At 43.6% G+C, this 22,985-nt stretch overlaps 3 protein-coding genes across 3 annotated transcripts; 1 reads left to right on the top strand and 2 right to left on the bottom strand.

The window, feature by feature from the left end:
• LOC110984493 (dehydrodolichyl diphosphate synthase complex subunit Nus1-like) lies at positions 1-5,449 on the bottom strand. The gene is made up of 5 exons (XM_087146438.1): positions 4,955-5,449; positions 4,434-4,565; positions 3,606-3,755; positions 3,029-3,128; positions 1-1,485 (listed from the first exon to the last, which is right to left on the bottom strand). The coding sequence occupies exons 1-5, from the start codon at positions 5,244-5,246 to the stop codon at positions 1,395-1,397; spliced, it is 765 nt and encodes a 254-aa protein (XP_087002564.1). The 5' UTR covers positions 5,247-5,449; the 3' UTR covers positions 1-1,394.
• Positions 5,450-5,504: 55 nt separating this feature from the next.
• LOC110984494 (dual specificity protein phosphatase 14-like) lies at positions 5,505-10,524 on the top strand. Its single transcript, XM_022244739.2, has 2 exons — positions 5,505-5,672; positions 7,041-10,524. The coding sequence occupies exon 2, from the start codon at positions 7,122-7,124 to the stop codon at positions 7,665-7,667; it is 546 nt and encodes a 181-aa protein (XP_022100431.1). The 5' UTR covers positions 5,505-5,672; positions 7,041-7,121; the 3' UTR covers positions 7,668-10,524.
• Positions 10,449-22,767, bottom strand: LOC110984481 (spermine synthase-like). The gene is made up of 10 exons (XM_022244710.2): positions 22,378-22,767; positions 20,045-20,174; positions 19,075-19,221; positions 17,019-17,197; positions 15,742-15,896; positions 15,227-15,316; positions 14,975-15,086; positions 14,613-14,692; positions 13,698-13,813; positions 10,449-13,157 (listed from the first exon to the last, which is right to left on the bottom strand). Exons 1-10 carry the CDS (start codon positions 22,433-22,435, stop codon positions 13,109-13,111), a joined length of 1,116 nt encoding a protein of 371 aa, XP_022100402.2. The 5' UTR covers positions 22,436-22,767; the 3' UTR covers positions 10,449-13,108.
• Positions 22,768-22,985: the final 218 nt, after the last annotated feature.

Below are 22,985 nucleotides of genomic sequence, written 5' to 3'. Positions count from 1 at the left end.
TTTTTCCAATAGCTTGGTTTTGAATAATTTATTCCGTTACATTATCAACTTCTGATTATCATGATATTTGACAATGAGAATCATGTAGTCATTACTTGCATCTTTACATGTCATTTTGGTACCCTTATGATCAGGCCATATTTTTGCCACAATTTGCACACTTTCCCACAAAGGTAGAGGGGGCAGATATCAATCTGCCAGAAAGAAACACATTTTGAATATCCATGATGCAGACCATTCAAGACTGGTGTAGTTTTTACTCGAGACTGTACGCTTGCCAAATATGGTGTTCAACCAAATCCTTTTGAACTGCCTTGCATCCACAAAATGGGACTCGGTCCGTGAAAATGAGACATGAGGCCGTTCCTTTCCGTCACCTTGCTCCAGTTTGCTTTAGAGAGAGCAAGCTGAGCCCTGTTTTGATGTAGCACTCATAAGAAGTTGTGCCAGAAGTTGTTGATTTCCACGGGCCCTCTTACACCTAAGTGGCTCTGGCGACTTGTGCCTCATTTGCACAGATTGGAGCACCAATGGTGATGCAATAGTACCGTCGAAAGGTAACAAGTAACATTCATCTACTGAGGAGAAAAAAGTGTACAATTTCGTCCCAAAATGTCCCTGAACTGCTACACCTTTTTTCTGGAGCCATGCACCTTAAACCTAAGAGAGAGTTCCGAATCATGCTACAATGTAAAATGTACATACGCTTTGGAATCAATACTACACGTACAAATACATCCCATCTCCTTAAAATTTTTTGCCAATAAGGGTTGCCAGTCCAAGGTGCAATGTCAAAAAAGCTAATATCACAGCTTAATGTTTGTGACTGCTCCGCAAAGTGACTCTGTTCTAATAATGGCCTCTGAAGTCCAGTAGGTTGGACGAGATTGGAACTGTTCCGTCAGATGGAAGTTAAGCCAGCTACGCGAAGCTTGCTGAATGAATGTTGTAGTGGATGAGCGTCAAAGTACTATTCCCACACAGACAGGACTATTTATTACCCAATGGCGGCAAAGAGAGAGGAGTACATGTACGACACACTGCATGCCTTAGTTTGTGCACATTCTGATGAAATTTAGTTGCACTAATCGCAGCTGTCGACCATTTCCCATAGGCGCTGGGGCTATTTCCAGCTCTAGTCACGTGATTTTTGGCATGGCATAAACTCTCGGGCATTTCTTTGCAATACCGTAAATCAGATCATCTCAATAGCTAGATGAAATGGGATCGCCGCTGTTCATGTAGACGGGCTTGCTATTTTTAATGAATGGCTGCGCACCTAAACATAACCTCAAATTAAAGTACAAAACAAATTTCTCCTACTTCATACAAATCCACGCACATTTATGCACGCTGCATTGAAATAAAAAGCACGTAAAAATAACGTTTTTCCTTTACTTCCCCAATCTTTGCTGTGTCCCTGCATACTGATGAAGGACGTCTAGGAATGACTCGTAGCCTACACCCCAGTGAGTTGGCATGGATCTGAAAGCAAGTTGGGAAATGGAGAGACCATCTCAATATCATAATGCAAGATAACGGAGAATGCTGAGAGAGAGGTGACCTTAGTCATCACTTTGGTTCGGCCCTTTTTCTTGAATGCATGAATTTTGTCGTGCTCACCTGATGTTTTCACAGCTGATCTTTAACCCTAACTACCCCAAGACCTGCCGTACTCCAACAGCAGGTTTTGTGAGGTTTTGGCAGGTTTGGTGCCGTACCCGAGGAACTTGTTGAATTTTGTGAAACTTGGGATGAAAGACCAAGGGAGATGGTGTTGGATTCTGTGTGAGTTGGGACACACAGGGTTCATTGTGTGCAGTGTTTGGCTTGCTGTACCAATTGTTGGACTATGCTTGATTTTGTCAGGTTTGGTACTGTTCAGTGCAAGTCATCCTATACTGCATAGACCCATCCATACCATATCGCTCGAACTCCAATGGCCTCATTCTGTTGGAGTTTATCAGGTTTGGTACAGTAACCTGCATGTACAACTACATAGACAAGTACATGAACCTGTTGGATTTGGGCAAAAAAAAAATCAAAAAGATATTCCGGAATTCAGTCTAGAAACTAGAAGGTGGCCTTTGGTGTCGGACTGCATCCTCAACATTAACATCCAATCCTGCTACTCGTCCACTTCTTGAATTGTTAGACAGGGGTAATGGTGGATCCTGGAGGGGCAAACAAGACCAATGACCCCCGCCCACTCAGGGAAAAAAGTTGTTTCTTTTTGTTTGCGATGTGACAAAAAAGGCAATTCAATTTTGCTCCGCCCCTCAGAAAGGCCATGCGAGGGATCATTAACCACTTCCTGTTGGGTGGAATTTGCATGTGCGGGGGATTTTCTAGATTTTCCGTTTTCAAAATTCTTTAAAAATTCATAACTTCATTTACTAGACATTTACACCCACACGAATGACTGTCAGGTGGCTACTCTAATCTGACGGACAGCTTCCACTGACACCCGAGTATTTCAGCCAGGCCTGCCGCCTTGTAAAGAGAGCCCAGATTATGCAGTGTTGCATAATTTCCTTTGTTCCTGAAATTAGCCTAGTGTGTTGCTGAATGCCAGTGGCATCTTTTCAAAGGCAGCTGGATTAACTCATCACTGGAGTGCTTTTGTCCCCGCTGATAATCTGCTGGCTTTAAATGCCACAAACTGTGGTATACTGTTTCAAACAATGACAGATTACCTCTGCTAATGCCAACTGAAAAATGATGGCAAATCCCAGCAGCTTGGTCTTCTGTTCCGAGTACGGTCTTTTGTTACAAGGTTTAGCTCTTTTGTCCGATTTCGGTTACCCTGGCAATGCATACAAACGCATGGTGCTTGGTTCCGGAAACCCCGGAGGCAAGTGGTTCAACAAAACTTCCCAGGTTTTTGACACCCTCCCGATAAGGATGCAATGGCAGACTAGTGGCAGCAGAAACAGCGGGTGCTTAGAATGCATGCTCAGAACTGGTATAAAGGACTGACATGTTTGTCGCCACCAAGCTTCTCAAACTCGGCCATTCAGTAACTTACAAGATCTCAGTGAGACGTGTCTGCCAAGGAAGGTAACCAAGAAGGCTCTCTGTCTGCCCAAACCTCACCAGCATGTCGGGGTCGGGAAAACCTTTAGTGGCTGCGATAAACCAAATACGACCCAAAAATAATCAATATTTGAAAAACAAAAAATATCTGGCAGAATCCAACGCCCTGTGGAGGCAATCACTACAAGATGTAAGGATTCATGACTTAAGATTTACGGCAGGGGAAAATTGTTGGACATTTTGATATCTGAAAAAAATTGTTGTAAAAAGTTGACATGCAAAAGAGAAACAAATAGGCAGGCTCAGAGCCATATTGCAATTCAATTCAGCACTAGTAACAGACTAAGTACTGAGTACAGAACTCTACCAGCATTTCTGACCTAAATCTTCACGAACACAAATTTTTACTAATGATGGACAGAAAGTTAACATCTTTCCCAAAGGACAAAGACTTGTAGATGTTGCCATTACCAGACAGATCCACTGGTGAGAATTTCTCCTTTAACTTGATAAGTTTTTGGACGGTTGTCGAATATCCCTATGTGAATATCCATTGTGAAAGCGCTTACAATGCAACATGGAGTTGACCAAGTCTGGGCTGATATCCGTTGGTTTGAGTATGCGATTGGCAACGGCGTGGCAGTAGTCTCCCGCTGTCCGGACTAGGTCAAGTCTACCATCTGAGGGCGACAACAGCAAAATGTGCACCTGGGCTCCTTCTGCGCATTAAAAAAAAAAAAATTGGAAGAGTGAAGATTACTTCATGGATATTCTGTGCCAAAATTATGAGAGGATATGGTAACTGATTACAAAACAACTGACGCCCAAAGTGTAGAACTCCTCAGAAGGGCCGTTTTGGAAAAGTTGTACTTTCCTAATCTTCCATCTTTAACCCAGATTCGAATTCCAGCTGAGATAGTGAGAGTTCCGAGCTTCAAGTCCCGACATGATTCCACCGGTTACCCACTGATTTTCAGCCGGGGTTTCCCAACCATCTTAAAAACCGGCACATTTCCTCAGTTTCGTGATTCCTCTCTCGACATGTTTCTCCAAGCTTGTTACCATTTACAATGAGACCGATGCTTTGGGAAAAATACTTGGCTTTACCAACAGAAATAAACGTTAATGCGACATTTGCTGATAGCGACTGCGTTTGCTAGCTTCCTGTGATCCACTCCAAAAACTGTTGGCACGATAAGCATAATTGTGCTTGTTGTAAAGCCCGTTTTTGTAAAGTGGTCCCAGAATTCAGTTCCTGAATCCCAATGGGAAGTCTGTGTGCAAACTTGACCTACGCGCTGATTTATCAGAATAACGTGGAAGCTCGCATGATGGAGAACAGAAGAATACAGGTGACTGTTTTTTTCCAATCAGTTTGTTTTTTCCTCTGTACTAACCATTACTGCTGTGCTTTTTACTGCTGCTCTGGTGAAGCTGAAATGTGTACTTTGATTTTTCCTTTCCAAACACTTCTTCCTGTAATCTGTCCAGATGACTTTTTACAAGTACTGCATTCTTCTTCAAGGTTCCTGCAAACAGATCAGCCAAGAGTTGAGGTGAAATAAAACTTCAGTCTAGTTTTCGTTAAACATCTCGCTAACTGTATGTCAAATGGAAGAGAGTTTCACATCTGGCCATCAAGATTCCCAAATACTGTCAAGTCATGCAAAGTTTCAAGCCTCGAGAAGTTTTTCTCACTTGATTTTCTGGAGCTGAATGAACTTGTTTCACTGGTGAGGCAACTTAAAACATTACTACAAGAGTCCTAACATGCCCAAGTTAACTACCAAAAATTCAATTTAGCATTTTAAAACTGATTTGAACCCCCCCCCCTTTTCTTTTTAAAGTTCATGCCTTTCCCATTTCTCCCTTAGGCCTACCCCACATCTGCTCCCCCCCCCACGCCCAGTGCGCACACCTTGCCAATCATAAACGCTGCAGTAGGAAATCCCCAAGGCCATACTCCACACCAAAATGCTGCAGACATCCCCGTAGGAAATCTTCTCCTCCCCCAGGAGGAGGCCAAGATGGCATGGCAGCTTCGACAGGTGTCTTCGGTCTTCTTTACACCGTGCTATCGTCGGCTTCTGACCCTTCGCTTTCGCGAGTAAGAGTTTCCATCCCCACAGATAAAACCACGTCCGCAGGAGAGTCCACAGACGGAGCACAGCGTGAACGCACCGGAGCACCGCTCCGTCATAAAAGGCCATGTTTATTGCAGGAAGTGTCCACAGCCCTTGAATAAAATTCCTTCAAATGATGCTTGGATATGTAGTCCATTGTCTTATAGTTTATTTAAATCCGTACACCCATCATTTACGGGAATACTCGACAATAACCGGAGAGCCAACACATGATGAAATCCCGACTACCGGCCTCACGCAATCGCGAACAGCGGCGTGACACGCAAATAGTCAGATGCAGCGGCCAAAAACCATCAATGCACAGTGGCAAGTTGCTGGGTGTCAGACTGCTAGAAACATCCCAACACAAGAGGGCGTCCTAATTCAAGCAGATTTCTCACTGATTTGTGTTTTGGTTTCCTTCGCAGTAATTACTCAGTTTCCTTCCTTTTCTCCTCAGTTTCGACGTCGTTAAGTTTTGCTGCTATCGATGAACACGACGGACGTTTAAAGGTGACCGCTTCTTTATCATTGTTGCACATGTAAACAAAGCAAAAGGATAAGGCCGTGAGTCATGCCGGGCATGAGAAGTTGTCAGGGTGTATTTTTACGTCACAATTTCAAAAACATCCTAGGCATTTTTCATTATTTTATTTCAACCACAAGTACAGACACTTTTCAAGTAAAGCATTGCCAAACTATAACCAAAAGTCTTTCAAAGGGATGACCTACATGTATGTAGGCCCTTCATCAGTTTATGGGTGTCGTCAAGTAGAGATCAACCTGTAGACTAGACCTGCAGTCTGCAGTCGTATGCCTACTATTAGTAATAGTATTACTAAGACCAATTTGGTAGTAAAACTTACATAAACATGCAAGCCAAACTCACGGACAATGCATGTACGTACATGGGTCAGCCATAGCTCAAGCAGACATCTTGACATATGAAAGCCATCTAAACTGATCTAAGTATGGATGAAATGCATGAATATGGTGTTTTGTACAGCTGTTTCGTGATTTTGTGTCTTTTTCTTGCAAATAATGAAATTTTTGTAAATAATGATTTTTTTTAGCGGCATTGGCGTGGGGACATGCGGGCAGGCAGTGGATGCAAATCCACAACTATTATTCTCATAGCCTAATACTGAGCTGTCACGATTATCAGTTTGTGAACTAACGTTACTCAACATGTACTAAATCATGACTTGAGCATGTCGAGGCAAGGAAGAATAAAACAAGGAGAAAACACTCGTTTTCAATGACAGATATAGTATAACCCGAAAAAGTGGTCCTTAACTATTTTTGAGTAGTATATTTTAGAGACTCTAAGACCTGCTACCATGTAAGAGAAAGATCGAATTTGCTTCCAGATTCTCATAGAAAAACAACAATTTTTCGCTTATGTAAGGAGGCCGCCATCTTTCTTTACTCTGCCGTCCATACGAAAACAAGATGGCGGTCGGTCAGGCTGCACGAGCAGAACTGACTTAGTCGCTCAAATGTCAGCACTCAAATATCATTTCTGATAGATATGATACATTGAATAGAATGTACGAGCCTACTTAATATTGTAAATTTTAAAAAAAATTTCAGGAATGTGCTTGAATAACTTTCTGATACTTTATTGACACTAAATAGCATGACCCTAAGGCTCATCTCTCAGGGATGCAGTGTAATTTACATGTAGTCTGAAGTTAAGGTATTATAACCCTGCAGTTATTCAGGTCATTGTAACATGTAGAAGCTAACTTTTGGACAGCACTTGCAATGTACGTTACAGACAGGTTAAGTATGGAAATGTTCAATACATGACGTATCCTCATAATTATGTGTTTGTATGAAAGGTTAATCGCAACAAGCAACTCCGTTTCTTATTTCCAGGATGAGTCATTGGTGACCAGTTTCACCGAGCGTTTAAGCACGGATACAAATTCTTTGGTGGTGTAGGGGGACCGTCCAGGAATGGCATACTCACAGTCAGCGTTTCACACCATCTCGCAGCTGACGGATTATCTTCTACTCAGCAGCGCTCATGCGGCCAGCAGCCCAACGCACCTGCACGTGCGGGGGGTCACGCACGTGGTCAACGTGACCCTCCACGCGCAGTGTCCCATGCCCAACTACCCAAAGGAAATAGCCGCGACCCGCATCCCCATAGACGACGTGCCCACGGCTGGGCTGTACAACTTCTTCGACCGAGTGGCCGACCTCATCCACGACGTCAAGCGCAAGGGTGGCCGGGTCCTGGTGCACTGCTTCGCCGGCCGCAGCCGCTCGGCCACTCTCTGCATCGCCTACCTCATGAAGTACAGCCGCATGACGCTCCGCCAGGCCCACGCTTTTGTCAAGGCCCGGCGGCCGCTCATCCGCCCCAATCCGGGCTTCTGGAAGCAGATGATCGCCTACGAGAAAATGCTCTTCGGCCGCAACAGCGTCCGGATGGTGAATTCCAAGTTTGGATTGATACCGGATGTGTACGAGGCAGAGTACAAGAACATGGTGTGGTGATTGAAAAGACTGTCCAGAAGTGCATCATACGCATTTCCGATGCCTATGAACATGGAACATGCAACAAATTCTTGACGGTGTTGCTTTCTCGATAGGACGTAGTCAGGACTCTGTTTCGTCACTGATGTCATTGTGAAAATATCTGGATGACTTGGTGGCCATTCCCACATCCCGAGCTGCACAAACGAGTGAAGCTGATGGGCTGGTTCCCAATCACCCCATTGGAATATTTCATACATCCCACATTTATACTCCCTTAAGTTGGAAGTCTTTTGTGAATGGCGTAAGAATAAGGTTCATCCACATTTTTTGGCATGAAGCTGAGCTGAGTGTTTCAGGGAATAGCAGAGCAGTGCCTTCACAATTTCCTACATTATCGAAACATGTCTTGTCACACGTGTACACAAAAACCAGGAAATTTAACAGACAAGATTTAAGTAGACCTGCGTCCATACATCTAAGTAGTAGCCAAGTAGTAACTTTTGACGCGACTAACTATTCAAGGAAGGTGCGCATATCTTGACAGCAATTAGTCGATCTGCATGATCGGATCATCTTGTGTGATCTGTTGATCTTATTGCATTAATCTGCTGTTAATTCTGCCAAGTGACTTTTCTTTTTAATTTGTAGTTTTGGAAGACTGTTTGGAAAAGGAAGTAAAGTCGGGAATTTCATACAAGATGGACCGAGAGTGCGTTGCGATTGCGCCCAGTGCGTGTACTAGTTGCCCGACAGTGACATATATTAGAGTTGACATTTGAAAGTTAATACATTTTTAATTGAGTGGCTTAATATTGAATATCTGCTAGATTGTATTCATGTTTTAGTTATTGTTACCAAGCAAGAACAAAGAAAAGACAGTATTCTGTTGCAAACCCATTGCTACTCTCACTTCAGTATTGCACCCACTGAGAATGCTTCCTTTCCTACATCCTCCAACATCTGCTGAAGATGTTTTGGAAGATTTTGTAGGATTGACGATAGGGCATCCTAACCAGTTACTTTACACACGTGCACATGATTCTTGGTGCTCCTTTTTAAAGTTTAAAAGTTTTTGGCAGGGTGGAGGATTTTGAAGAGATTCAGGAAGGTTGCCGGCATGCATGACGGGGGGGGCTTGGGTTAAATTCAAGGGCCCATTTACACGCGCAAGGCGGAAATGCATTCGGTGGGCAAATCCTATGTTAACGATTCGCCTTAAGAGCAGAATTCGAGGCATGATGGAGGTCAAAGGCACGCCCACACTTGTTCCAAGTCTCCAAGCCAGTCAGGGGCGTCATACTGCTGATTGGCCAGAACGTGCGCAAGTCTTGGCACGGTATCTTTATCAAATCGCCCAAGCTTCTGAGCTTGGCAGTTTGTCACTTATCCAGGCAGCGTGCTCTCTCTCTTTGGAAGCAGTCCCAGAGGAAATCATTGCACGAGATGCTAGCATTTCGTGGCATTCCGTCACTCCTCGTCTGTGTAAATGAGCCCTTATGGTAAGCCTTTGCTTCATGTGTGAATACAGCGCGATTTGTCAATGTGGATGCCTTGATGCCCGAAAAAAAAAAAATCAAAGCGATGACTGCTGTGATGGCTGTGAATAAGCTGGCAGCAAAAACACACTGACTCAACTGTGTGTGGAATTTCGTGAAAATTTATTTTTCTAACATGTAGGTTGTACATACACATCAGTGTATTTATTCATTTATGGTTTGTTCCTATTACTGCTTTTGTGTTTGGCATTTTAAACTCTTTTAACTCTGGGTTCATGTACTCATGTGTCGATCAAGTCTTTGCCTGTCATTCCGTCACGTCACGAGCCATTCAGGCGAACTGTGACAAACGGTTCCTCCACTGTGACCGGAGAACGGACAAAGGACTCGACTTGTGGGTGCTTTATGGTTTGACTTGACTATCATGTATTGTTATTGACCGCGGCTCAACGAGCATATATCCTTTGTTATGAGGCTTCAAGTTCTGTTTATCGCTCAGGGTAAGAAGACAACCAAAATTACTGTCACAGAGCAAATTCCACAGTTGACGCTTTGCGATGAAGATTAACCCCTTCATAGCCGTCCACAGCTGTGGCTTTGTGTGAGCATTAGTGCCTACCACACATACAGTCTATTCACCATGCAGCTGCTGGTTCAATGGGGCCTGCTGCTGGACAGAGCTTTGCATACTGGACATACCACAGCCCAGCAGTGACGGTCAAAAGAATCCTGGCGTGAAGGGGTTAAAGGTTGCTGAATACGTAGGGTCAGTTTACATACAAAATGGTTGACAAGTGGGGAAAAAATTTAGCCACCTGTTCATTTCCAAGTATCCATTGGGACTGTAAGAATGGCGCCTGGTAAACGTGTACAACCGTGCTGCCTCAGACTCGGACAAATTCCTGATATTGCTGAAAAAGTACATGTATGTGTACGCACAAATGTACATGTTATATGCGACTAGTCTTGGATCGAGATGCATTTGATCATTAATGGACTGAATGCAGCCATGATAAAGAGACAGTTCTGCTGTGGTGTGGGGCTGCTTCTCGGCTTGCTCTCACAGGGAGCACCCGACTGCCTCGGATGTGATCCACTATTGATCACTCTCGTCTTGAACCAAGACTAACTTGTGACTGGAATTTGCACAAGGCTACAAGAAGTTTGTCCATAGATAAAATATGTTATGTGTTGCTTCACTGTGCTCTCTACTATGCAAAATGTGTTTCTGTGCCTGTTTGATTTTGTACAGTTGTAGCATTAAATTTGCTGAGACAACGAAGCTTTGAGACACCCAGGCGTGTTCATTTGTTTGTCAGTCTTTATGCATCACTGATTCAGAGGAATGTAGACTTGAATTCAGGCACGGTTCATATTGGCATATTGGAAAAAAGCCTACAATGGCTGTTTAAACTTAACCCTAGCCTTGCCAGACTCTGCTTGCCTGTAGTGTAGCAAGTTTGACAGTCTGGTGCACTTTGTTGTGATGGGCTATCATAAAGAGTCTGGACACCCAATGTCCATAATCAATTAACATAGCTCAATGAAGCCACCGGTGCCCATCTTACAGTGCCGAATACAGAGGTAACGTAAAGGCTTGTTTGGCACTGTTAACAAATTGGTTTTGAGGCAACAACACTTGCAATGACGATATGGGAGCCATCGATCAGCGATGTGCATGAATTCTGAATCATTACAGCTGGCTTTCAGCATTAACATCCCAACTGAATGAACCTTCCTTGGAAAATCAGCAAATACTAGGTAAAATTAGGCCCCTGCACCGTCCTGCCGGTCTCTTCACCAGCAACTTAAGACACAAAAGTACGCATGTAGGGGAATCTCTCCTTATCCACAGAAAATCAGGAATATTAGGACTTGATTTCCCCACTCTCAGGTCTTTCACAATTCAGTCCAATCACCAAAAAGAAGCTGTGAAAAATTCAATTTTTTTGTACAAGTGCACACTTTTAACACGACAACGGCGCCACTGCACTACTCGTCCCCCTCACTGAAGCATTGAAAAATCAAGAAGGAAATGTACCTACGTATACATATGAAAGAAGTGTCCTACGGTCGAATCACACTTCTTGGGTTTGATAAGCACAAGGATTTCACAGCATGGCTCAGCATGATGAGGAACACATTATATTTTGGGGAACCCTATGAATAATTACAGATAAAAACTTAATTATATGACTGTGATGTCATATCTGACATCACAGAGAAAAAAGTCACTGCCTTTGGAAGAGCATCAATGTTATGAAAATGCAGTTCCCGATGCCACAAATGACAGGCGATCAATGCAAGACCAATGCATCCAGTCCCAAAGAGAATTGAAACAAAAAAAAATCCAATCAAGATGCTGGAAAAAAACTCAATAACTAAAACCCCTAAGACATCCCATTTAAAAAGTAAAACTGACCAACTCCTGCAACTACATGTAATAACAGAAATCTTCTAGTACTGCCGTGTAGCAGATGCACTGTATGCTATGTAATGCACTTGTGCACATTCCGACGAAAACTTTTTGTGACCATTATGCCCAGCAGATGAAAAACTGGTGATTTCTAAGCACTGTAATGTGTCCAATTTCGATCTCTACAGAAGAATATTTTACAGAAATAATGTTACATCAGCCATGGAAAAAATACTAAATAACTAAGCTATACGGAGTTAATCCATGTTAAGGTAGTGTACACCATTGGTAAAATACAATGGACAAGTGTATAATCCTAAAATATCTTACGTGAAACAAGTACACAACAGCCTCAATCAATCTGCCAAATCTTTCTGCCCAGAATGCTTTAGTTTTCGAGAAAACAGAAATTTTGTACGATGGTCGGCAGACTAGCATATTCTGAGTTCATTTTCCTTCGCACATCACATTCTTTAACAGGCGCCAATTTTCTTGTGTGTCGAGGTTGTAGATGTTGTGGGAGTCTCCATTAATGAACAGGTAAACCTAAAAACAGCTTAAAATAGACAGACAGAAATTCACCAAAAGCATTATAAACTGAAATTATAGGAACCTGAGTGTAAAGTGTTAAGTATAAAATAAATTGGATCAGTATAAACTTAAATTTTACTTAAGGAAAGGATTTTCTTAATGTGAAAACTTTGTGAATTCAAAATCACCCCTAGAGCATAATGGTATGATCCAAATATGGTGGCTGTTTCCGAGCAGAACGGTGAAAGGGATTTCCGTCAACAGCAAGTATGATTTCCACACGTTAAACCTCCCGTGTTTCCAGACATAATTTCCTCTTTGCTTCTAATTATTAGTAAATCAAGAATGGAGTTTTTAGACTTTCATTGACGCGTCAACTGACGTGAAAGTGCGGTCATTAAGCACATTTGCTCGCGTAAGTGCATTGTCATATAGGCCAACTCGTTTTGGTGTCACAGACACGAGTTGACAGTGCTCCTGGTTGAAGTTTTTCATAAATCCGCAATGCTACATTGCCAAAGAGGTGCATTACTCCAAGGTAAATTCAGTGATTACTCCTAACCGTTAAAAACTGCTCCTTTTTTAAGGGAAAGAGAACCTGTCATGCCTGTTTCCCGATCTGACCCCAAGGATGTTATTCGCTTACTACGACTGCCCTGTAATCCATAGATTTCACACAACATAAATTACAAGACCTTCGATTTAAGCGTTGAAAATGCCACACTGCTTTTCTCAATTTTTCACAAAACAGTTGACTCAAACATGAAACAAGTCGGTGGAATGTGAATGTGAATATTATACAGTGTAATCTTGTGAAATTACGACAAAAAACCAATAGTGTTCACTCCCTTTAAGGACAAATGAACAAACAATACCTTGCACCAACACCACACAGTCACCTTTGGTATTTGTGGCCTACTGATCAAACCCTATGAGTGCATGGATTAGAAAATCTTCGGTGAAAAGGAAATTGGACATATCTTGTACTTGGATTTACACCTGCTGTGGCATTCTGTTCAGCTTCCGTTCTGGCCTTGCTGCTTCCAGACCTCATAGAAGACCCACCTGAATTGATTTCAGACAGTCAAGGAAATGTAAAAAAAAGTGAACAAAATATGCCACAATGTCCTTCTGGAATACGGGAAGGTATTCGAGAAGGGTTGGGCCAGGTTAGGTTGGTGGGCTTCAACACTGGGCGACTAACTGTCAGCTGTACTTTGACCGACTGTATCTCAACCAATGTCAGCCCAAATCATGGAGAGTTGGACTATCGAGTTGACCATCTGAACCAGGCCCTTGGAACCACTGGTCGATTGACATACAAATAATTGTGCCAGGTGGCAAAGATCTTGAATGAACACAGCGACAGGTGCAAAATGGTGAGTTAACAATATGATTTCACGAAACAGTTTGACTGGTGTCCTTGGAGTGACACTGTACTGCAAAAGCCCAAAGGTATTAGACAAGTGACCGTTGGTCAAACTGTAGTTTCCACACGATCTTGCCTAACTCCGCACACCCCAGTCGATCTTCAAAGCTGCACAATTCCTACGAACAGTACAAAGCCAGCGAGCAAAATTTGTACGAGCAAATGGCTAAGGATACATCTCCATGTAGGAAGGGACGCAGACCGTCTCCTTGCTGAATTCAACTTTGAAACTCAACTTGCCCAGCTGCTGTTCGTACATGGCCAACGCATCCCGCATGTTGGCTCCGTTGCCCTGTGGAATATGCAAGTCCAAAAAAGAGTGGATGGCGATTAGACGCCGTCATAATTCTGCAATTTTCAAATGGGCCCACAAATCATGTACCACGAGTGCGCACGTAAGAAATATTGACCGTCCTATCGCAAGACACGGATTTTCAACAATTGTGGGGCATGCTTAGTAGCATCATCAGGACGAAATTTCTCAGGGGGTACTCGGGGGGGGGCTTAAAATTTTTTGAGGGGCACTGAAAGTAAAATGAACTGTGGCTTGTGCACAGGTTATGTGCATGTCCAACTTTCCAAACGGGGGCAAGGACTTCAGCTGGGGGCGGGCAATGCATCCCCCATGCCCCATGTAGTCACACCACAGGGCATGTGGTCATCGAGTGAAATTTACAAAAAGCGTGATCCGAGACGTTTATCTGTTTGGCACACTGGAACAGACGCCAAATGTGAAGGAAAACTTGATCACGACAAGGTAATGCATGGAAAGGATATCATCTGCCACTCCTTAAGTTTGCCACAGTTACCCCCCCCAAAAGGTGTGAATAGCAGGTGTCCCAGTGACTCCGCAGTTAGTCGTGGAACTTGACGGACTGCATGTGGGTGACCAAGTTGATAAGCAAGATACTGGTTAGCAGAATGGTGCAAGCAAAACATGGGTACCAGTTGTCTATTTTTAAAACACGACATGTGGATGTCCAAAACTAATCAAATAAGAGCATCCGCCAGGTGATAAGACAGACGCTCTTTCTGGAGAATAACAATTGACCTGTCAAAGGGGTAGCACTGAACAACAGAGGGCGCCTCACCTGCGTGAAATATCTGCCAGTCGGTTTCAGGACCTTCATGGACAGGTCTAGAATCAGCCTCAGGAAGTCCCACTGATCACCTGTACGGGAGACAGCACGTTTCACGGACTGACTACAACTTTGGAGATAATGCAACACTTATGTCTCCCATGGCAAGCCAATGACAGACCGTGTCCTGATGACATGGCTACGGCTGAGAATAACATGTGCCTATAGAAGCCACTGGTAAATGGCTGAATCCATTTTCTCATAGAAGCATGTACTGCTCCAATCCACAGCCAGCAGATTTGGACACAGCCAGATTCTATTCTGACTGGACGAAACTCGCACTACTAGCCAGACTGATTTGACCTTTGACCTACCCTGTGGTTCAGTTGTGATGGGAATTGCCGTAAGGTCATTGATGACATAGTCAAACTGCTTGCCTTCTGTGGCGTACTGTTTCAGGACGGGAACGCAATCTTCGACGATTACCTGTGTAATAGGGTGGGGCAAACAATAACTTTAAAGGGGTGTGCTCTTAGATTGGGCATGCTGGGCTCCAACTAATTATGATCTTTTAAAGTGACGCTTTTACGGTTTTAGCTGGAATGTCTAGAACGTGAGCAGCTTACTTTGTAATTGGAGCCTTCCAGCTCGTCCATGGAATCAAAGCAAATTCCTCGCAAGTGTTTTGTAGCTGCATTGATGACGACCTCGTCAATGTGGCAAGAAAGTCAAGGAAAACGAGTTCTTTTTGACAGATGAGCACAACATGCCAGGGAATGATGTGCCTGGCACAGCCCACTTGCCTGCTCAACAAACCACTTTCTACCGTGACTTTCTTTGGCCCCAAAACATGATTTTTGAAAAAAGGACAATTAGTCAACTTTTAAAACTAAATCCTTATGGTAACTTCAAGTTTTAAGACACTCCAAGGTCCGACCTTACAGAGACGTGCTACGACAGCAGCCAGGTTCAAATTTAACACTAGGACCGTCTTTGCAGACTTGCTGTACAACATGTTCAGTGCCGGAGACTTGGCAAAGATTGACGGCTTCGTCAACCTCTCGGCAAGCCCAGCAGAGATCGTTAGTTACACAGCCTCGAGCACAAACTGATTAGGGGCCGCGAAGTTTCCAAAGGATATCTCTATCATGACGATCATGGCTGGGTCTTCCTGTCGCAGGACGTGAAGAATCCCACCGTCCCCTCCCCCGAGGACCAGAATCTCCTTGCCCCTGTAGTCCTGTCGACCGTTACCCGTGATGGCCTTGGTGTAGGCGATGTCACTCTCTGCCAAATCTGACAGGGGAAAAAAAGTTTTAGAGAATAGAAGCACTGGGGAGAGTCTTGTCAAGAGACGCAACAGAGCAGGGCCCAATTTCATGGCGCTGCTTATCGCAAACAAAAAATCGGCACTTACCGTAGCAGAAAATTCTGCGCTTACGGTGAACGTATTTCACAGGTTAGCGAGGAACTTTGGCTTGTGGGCATGTGTACATCTTGAAACTAAGGATTCTGTGCTTCAAGGGTTAGCGCAGAACTTTTCTGCTTGCGTGGTTAGCGCAGAATGGAGATCGGAAGTGCAGAATTCTGTGGTAAGCAGCGCCATGAAATTGGGCCCAGACAACAGAAATCAACAGAAAACAAGCACTTCTTAATATCTTAGTCAGAGGAGCCAGGACCATTGAAATAAATATGCCGGCACACCCAACTTGTTCTGAAGTTGTGGGGTCAACACTTGTCATTACATCGATCTCTTGGGGACCGAAAAACAGTGTGGGGAAGGAGAAATGTCCCCGTGACTCGGTCCTACTTTGCCCAACAAAAGAGAAATTGTCCCCTCAACAAAGTGAAGGGCTGCCTACAAGGTCCTACCCAATGGAACACCACTGATCCATTTAGTATCTGTCACCAAACAAGAGTGTCAATGTTCAAGCAGCTCAGTATGAGTGACACAAAGTACGTGTCTAAGGTTGGCTTTAAAAAAGTTGCGACTGCCAAAAAAGCTCCATTTTTTTCCTTAAAAAACCTCAAAGGTCCAGATACTAAATTCTGTCTTTGCTTTATTGTTAGACAACATTCAGAGACGTCCCTTCACTGACAGTCTGCGGCTTGTGTCTTTCATACAATCAGCATTCATGGGGACTACTGTTTGCACTGGAACCATCCGTTTTGACCACCAGCAAGAGACGGCTTGCTTTAACAATAGGGAGATGCCCCTTTGGTGGAAAGTCAAACCAAGCACGCACAGGTATACATGTGTTTCCATCTTTCATGGGACACGCTAATCATTTGTGTCGCATTTTGTCTGTTGATCTTCCCTGTGCGGGGTATACACAAAGCTGAAAATTTCCCCACCGGCCGGTCTGTTCCTTGCCAGTGAGGGCGTGCTCCTGGTCAGAGCAGACGGGCCTCGCTTACTTGGGTCGTTGTCCAAAATCAGCATGTTGCCATACTGCGGCGAGTGTTGAATCTTGATGTTCTGGTACTTGGAATCTTCCTCAAACACAATCCGGTCAAAGTCGTACTCCACGAGGCGGTTGTCGACCGTCGGTATGTAAGGGTCGCAGGGACTGATACTTCGCTGGATTCTTGGAAACCTGGACATAGAGAAAAAATGGAGAAAATGGACAAAATTACTGCGAATGCAGGCCAATCCAAAGACCTTAACCACTTGCTGCCGGGTGGTTTGAAAAATGCAGTGCACGTAATCGGGACATTTTCACGATTTTCAGTTTTCAAAATTCTTCAAAATTCATCATTTCAATTCATGGACGTTTACACCCACACAAATTACTGTCTGGTTGCAACTCTACTCTGACAGACAAAATCTATTGACGCCCGAGTATTTCAGCCAGGCCTGCAGCCTTGTAAAAAGAGCCCAGATTGTGTGGTGTTATGTAACTTTCTTTTGTTCACGAACATGGCACAGTGTGCTGCTGACCTCTTTTCAATAGGGGCCAGATTAACGTGCAGTGGTACTGTGTGGCTCATCGCTACGGTGGTGGAGTGCTTTTGTCTCCACTGGTAATCCCACTCGCACTAAATGTTCCAAACCATGGTATACTGTTTCAAACGAGGCTGGATTATCTCCACTGTGGAGAGTGAAAAAATATCGGTAATACCCAGCAGCCTAGTCTATTGGTCCGAGTACGGCCTTTTGTTACAAGGCCCTGTTCCCTTTCTCCGATTTCAAAGACCCCGGCCACGCATATAAAGCATACGTGTCCGGTACTGGAAACCCCGGCGGCAAGTGGTTAGTTCTGATCCTAAAAACAGGTGATCATTAGCTCCAAAATTTTATCTGTAAGATGTTTTAAATAACAAATAATATTTTTCATAATTACAAGATGTGCATTGACAAATTCAGATTCTCAAGATTCATCCCAGGACATGCCTTCACCACATTGGTCTCACAATTTCATGTACATGTACGGACACATTCTCAAAGGGTATCTGCCATGCACTTTTCTTCCTACAAACCTCCGAATTCACCTTTGTGTTTAAGCTAACTGTCAGCTAACTAACTCTCAGTTTTGGCTGTATTATTGGAGTGGTATTCACTGGTGCAGTGTTCGATTTAGCGGTGGTCTGTTGGCCAAATGACAGTTGAAATCGCCTCAGGCAAGCTGAGAAGCATCCCCAAATGCCCCGGCTGGCCAGCTGAACAGTTGCAACAAACACATCCAGTTTCCCATCCAAATCACAATGTTGATTGTTTATGAAGGATGGAGCCCAGTTGTCAAAGGTTTGAAATCATCAACTTAGTTTTTGACCTCAAATTCACTTCTATTCGTGGTGCCGCCTTCCAGCACACGATTAATTATTAATCTAACCTTTTATCAAACCACATTGTTGCCTTTAGTTTGCAACAAAAGTTGGCTCCGTTGATCTCTGAACTTAATTAACACGATGAAAAATTATCTCGCCAACGATAAATACCTACCATGTGGTGACCATGGCAAATGGCAGTGGAAACCTGAATGATGCATCTAACAACCAGCATTTGAACGCGCAAAAACACTACGAATGTGCACTTATAGGTATTTTTGGAACCGGATATCGGTTTTATGTCATTATCAGGCATCTGGGTACCCTTGAAATATAAAGAACACTTAACAAATGGCATTGCACACAATCCTGGAGGACCATGTGCACGGAACAGGGTTTTTTTTCCTACACAGGAGGCAGCGCATTGTTCTAACCTTTTTATCAAACCACATTGTCGCCTTTAGTTTGCAACAAAAGTGGCTCCGTTGATCTCTGAACTGCAGAAATGACCGTGGGCTCACATTTTTCAGTGGCACAGTGATTTTCCTGTAAAAATCTGACCTTCTTTATTGGAGCTCACACACATTTTATATATTGCTTTTTTCCTTTCTTTTTTACGGGTACCCGGCCCGAAAAAACAGAACCGGGGTTTTGTTATCGACAGGCGGGTAACCAGGTGCCCGGCACCAACCTACCAAACGCTGACCTTTTGGACTTTTCGCAACCAAGCAGCGTGGCCAACCTCTTCTCCAGCGTGCACAGCTGTTCCGCCGTCAGCAAATGTTCCTGCTTGGAAGGTTCCTGCATGTTGACTGTGATCAGGCCCTCCGCGTAGCTCTGCACAACCGCCGACCTGCGGCAGTCAGAAAAAAAAAAATACACACACTCAATGCAAACACTATCAAACAAACACATTTAATTCACTCAACTGTGAATTTGTGAATTTCTGTGCTGGTCGATTTCATCAATGTCATGTTCAAAACTGTCTGAATTTTGTGATACAAAAGATTATCCTGCTCATTTGCATATTACAAAAAGCAAGCCAACACCTGAAAACCCACTGGATAATAAGCCTGTGTTTTGGGTACATGCCCATCTGTTTACTGCATTTCACTAGTTCACAATTTCACTGAACACTCTTCCCAACTTGTTCATTCAGATATGCACTGAAAATTTATCTATAAAAAAAGGCGCCTTGAAACGGCCTTGATAAATTGCTACACTTGACAAGTGGTCCTGTTGTGTTTCACAACTGCTGTTCATTCTAATGGCATCAAATGATCCGTTTTCATCACATCTGACCGGTCACTGTGAACTAAAATGAGACTTTACTGCGTATTTCCTCCTGGAAATTCCCATAATGACAAGGAAAACATGACTGGGAGAATCATGAAAAACAGCCCAAAGCGGTGTGCGACAGACTCAAGCCTATGCTCAATACAATTGTTTACATAATCCTAACCAATTACATGCAATTTTAATTTCATGAAATTCTGTAGGATCGTGCAAGATCGGGTAAATTAAAAAAAAAATTACGTAGAAAAAAAGAGACCTCTGCTCTTTCTTTTCTGCTTAATTTATTTTGGGGGGGGGTTGTAAAGATAATGAGTCATGATATTGGTATGCGCGCAACAAGGACGCTCACTTGACTCAACCCTGAGTTTGGTAATACCCACCGCCCATCGGGACCGGAGTACAATATCAAGCTGCCGTTATTGGCCCCAAAGGACACAGTGTGGGGGCAGCCATCGAACCCAGAGTCCAAGAAGATGTCCCTCATCCCTTGCTGCACGGTCTTCCAGTCAACTGAAAATAAAACCATACCAAAAGGTGTGACGATTTATGGCAGTCTCCAAATCAGACAGGTATGGCCAAACAAAAAAAAAATAGCTGTGTTTCCGGTTACCTTACCCGACCTAGAAAATCATGCGGAACCTGTACCCTATTATTCGACAAATCAATAAAATATAAAAACTTAAGGTGCCTAATTTTGTGTACATCGTCCTGCACATTGTATTGTTGTAATTTGTGTTTTTTCATAAGATGGATGGCTCTTGTGTGTTTGTATTTCAACGACAAGCTGCTTTACTGCTCAATCACAGTGTAATATGTAATACTGAAGTGCACATGTACAGTGTTAATCTGACACTGACTTACATGTAGTACCTGTTACAAATATCCCCCTTCTCCCCCCCCCGAAATACAGACCATCATCCGACCTGAATTTTTTGGGCTATAAAAATTCTGAGTAAAAAATAAATATTTTACCCGACCAACTACCCTAATTTATGTTTCAGTGTACATTGTAATGGGAAACACAACTAATTTTTTGTTTGGCCTAACAGAGATATTACCACTGACCTGTAATCCTCCATGCCTATTTGAAGGATTGAGGCCGTGCGGCAGCAATGTGCAGTTCATTTCAAAGGATGCATTGTATTTATTATGGTTTTGGGCACAACACTGGGTTGTTCATTGTTAATTTATTTCCACGGTTTGGCACACATACAATCTCAATTTTCAAACACTACATAAATACCGTGGAAAAGCCAAGGAGATACCCATTAAAAATTTAAAAGCAAAGCTTATGATTTGTGGCCCCTTAAAGCAATGTATAGTTACTATTGATTAATTACAACACACAAAAGACAATCCGGCACTAGACAGACGAGACAATCACACTACACAAAAACTAAATTTAGGCCCAGATTTCATTTAAAAAGCATCCACGCTGCTCTGAGGTTGCATCCATGCAAAATGTCGAGGAGTTCCGAGTTGATTTACTGGTTCCATGGTACAAAGTTCTCACTGGAACCCTCGTCTTTTTGGAGTCAACTGAGGAAGCATAAAAGACTGGTTTTCACAATATGGCCTTCAGTTGTACAGGGTACCTGTGTCACCCATTGACATACAAATACCACAGAGTGGTGTTCACTTTGTCCTTGAACTGAAAGACTGGCTTTCTAAGCACTGTACAGGCAGAAATGTTCAGGAACCAAAAGTCCAACAAAACAAGTCTACACAGTGTAAACTGAGCAGGATAATGCACTTTCAGAGTTAAAGAAAATCAATCAGGGAATGGATCCCCTGATCCATGACATTCAGAAACGGAAAAAAAAATCCGCTCAGGGACTCAGAGTACATGTACGTTGATGGGTGAAATTCACTCCATGGCAGTTCACACACACAAAAAGATGTAGTTCTCGAGCACTGGCTCTGAAGACAACTTAGCACACTGTCGCTGTTTCACTCAGGAAGCATTCTGGGGTCAAGGCCCCAACTACATAATACCACTATAGTTGGGCTGGCCCTAACTATACTGTACATAAGCATTATTGCAAATACTGCACGGGTGATTTTGCACTATGGTAAAAAGGCATTGTGTCTACAATGTGCAAAATCTCTCATGCAGTATTTGCAATAAGGCTTATATGCTAGCCTATAGTTGGGACTAACCATGCTAACACTGGGGTGCAACAGTATGACAGAGGTCTGACCTTCCAGGCAATGGAGACAGTGAAAAATTAATGACTTAATTAATTCCATCAAACAACAGAAAGAGTTCTGTGCAAAGCACACTTGATGCCCTGTGCACGTGGGATTTGTCTGAAAAAGTGTTTTTTAAGTAAATGCTTTTGAATTTTCTCAGCTCAGTTTTTGGGAGGATGGGACATAGGGCGTATGTGTTTCACTTTCTGACGTCACGTCAGTGTCATAACCTCATAATATCATATGGGAGAATTAGTCATGTTTAATATTGTCCGTAATCAGGTAATCATGGTATGCATGGAGGAAGGAAAAGACTCTTTCCCCAGGCTGACGACTGACATTCGACTGCCCCCACTGGGCCCCAGAACTGTGGGATCCGACGTCGGCCCCGCTCCCACGAAGGTCCTCCCAGTGGCCGTGGGAGCGGGGCGGACGTCACACCCCGCAGTTCAGGGGATCATGGAGGTACGGCTACTCCCTCCATGATCACACCAAGCGTACGGTAGTATACTAAGCCTACCTGGGTTAAGGAACACCTGAGAAGACACACTGAAGTTGAAGAGTGTAGTCGATGCCATGGCATGGGTGGTGCTGCCGCTTGAGTAAGTTGAACCAATTGAGTTGAACGTTCGCTGATTCCAACAATACTTCGGATCTAGTCTCTGCGCTTTGCGATAGTATACCGCTAGCGACACTTCTTTTAAATCATTAAACAGCGACTCTGGCTGTATAGTACATAATTAACCAGGCCTGAGCACCCCGGAGTGACACCACATGCGAACTGCTTATCTCTACTATCACCATAGGCCCGTACCTAGGGGAGCACTTGTTTTATCAGTGATATACTAGGCGCAAGGCCTGCACGTGTTCAGCTGGCCCAGGTCGTCGATTTTGTGGTTATTGTATGTAGGGCGCCCTCGCACGAGTGTTTTGACACGGACTGTCTGCTGTGTGGTTCTGGCAAAAACTACCGGGAAAAAAAGCTTTTTGTGTGACTAAATACAATTTCATAAGGACCTAACCCACTTGTTCTTGACGGATGGGACCTTCTTCTTTACGGACCCGCCCCTGGAGTTGGACATCATGCGACAGGGCAGGATTTCATTACGTGCATTTTTCATAACAGTA

The sequence above is a fragment of the Acanthaster planci genome, linkage group LG15 (genome assembly GCF_054643075.1).
Source record: "Acanthaster planci isolate LZ-2023a linkage group LG15, COTS_SCS, whole genome shotgun sequence".
Taxonomy (NCBI): domain Eukaryota; kingdom Metazoa; phylum Echinodermata; class Asteroidea; order Valvatida; family Acanthasteridae; genus Acanthaster; species Acanthaster planci.
This window is presented reverse-complemented; position numbering and strand designations above follow the sequence as displayed.

Coding starts and splice junctions, on each gene's coding strand:
- LOC110984493 (XM_087146438.1), bottom strand. CDS start 5,246: ATGGCCTTTTATGACGGAGCGGTGCTCCGGTGCGTTCACGCTGTGCTC. Junction 3,756..4,433: donor TAAAAAGCACAGCAGTAATG/GTTAGTACAGAG, acceptor TTTAATGCGCAG/AAGGAGCCCAGGTGCACATT. Junction 1,486..3,028: donor ACACGTCTCACTGAGATCTT/GTAAGTTACTGA, acceptor ACTTGCTTTCAG/ATCCATGCCAACTCACTGGG.
- LOC110984494 (XM_022244739.2), top strand. CDS start 7,122: ATGGCATACTCACAGTCAGCGTTTCACACCATCTCGCAGCTGACGGAT.
- LOC110984481 (XM_022244710.2), bottom strand. CDS start 22,435: ATGGCATCGACTACACTCTTCAACTTCAGTGTGTCTTCTCAGGTGTTC. Junction 17,198..19,074: donor GGTTGCGAAAAGTCCAAAAG/GTCAGCGTTTGG, acceptor CTCTATGTCCAG/GTTTCCAAGAATCCAGCGAA. Junction 14,693..14,974: donor CATCACAACTGAACCACAGG/GTAGGTCAAAGG, acceptor TCTCCCGTACAG/GTGATCAGTGGGACTTCCTG.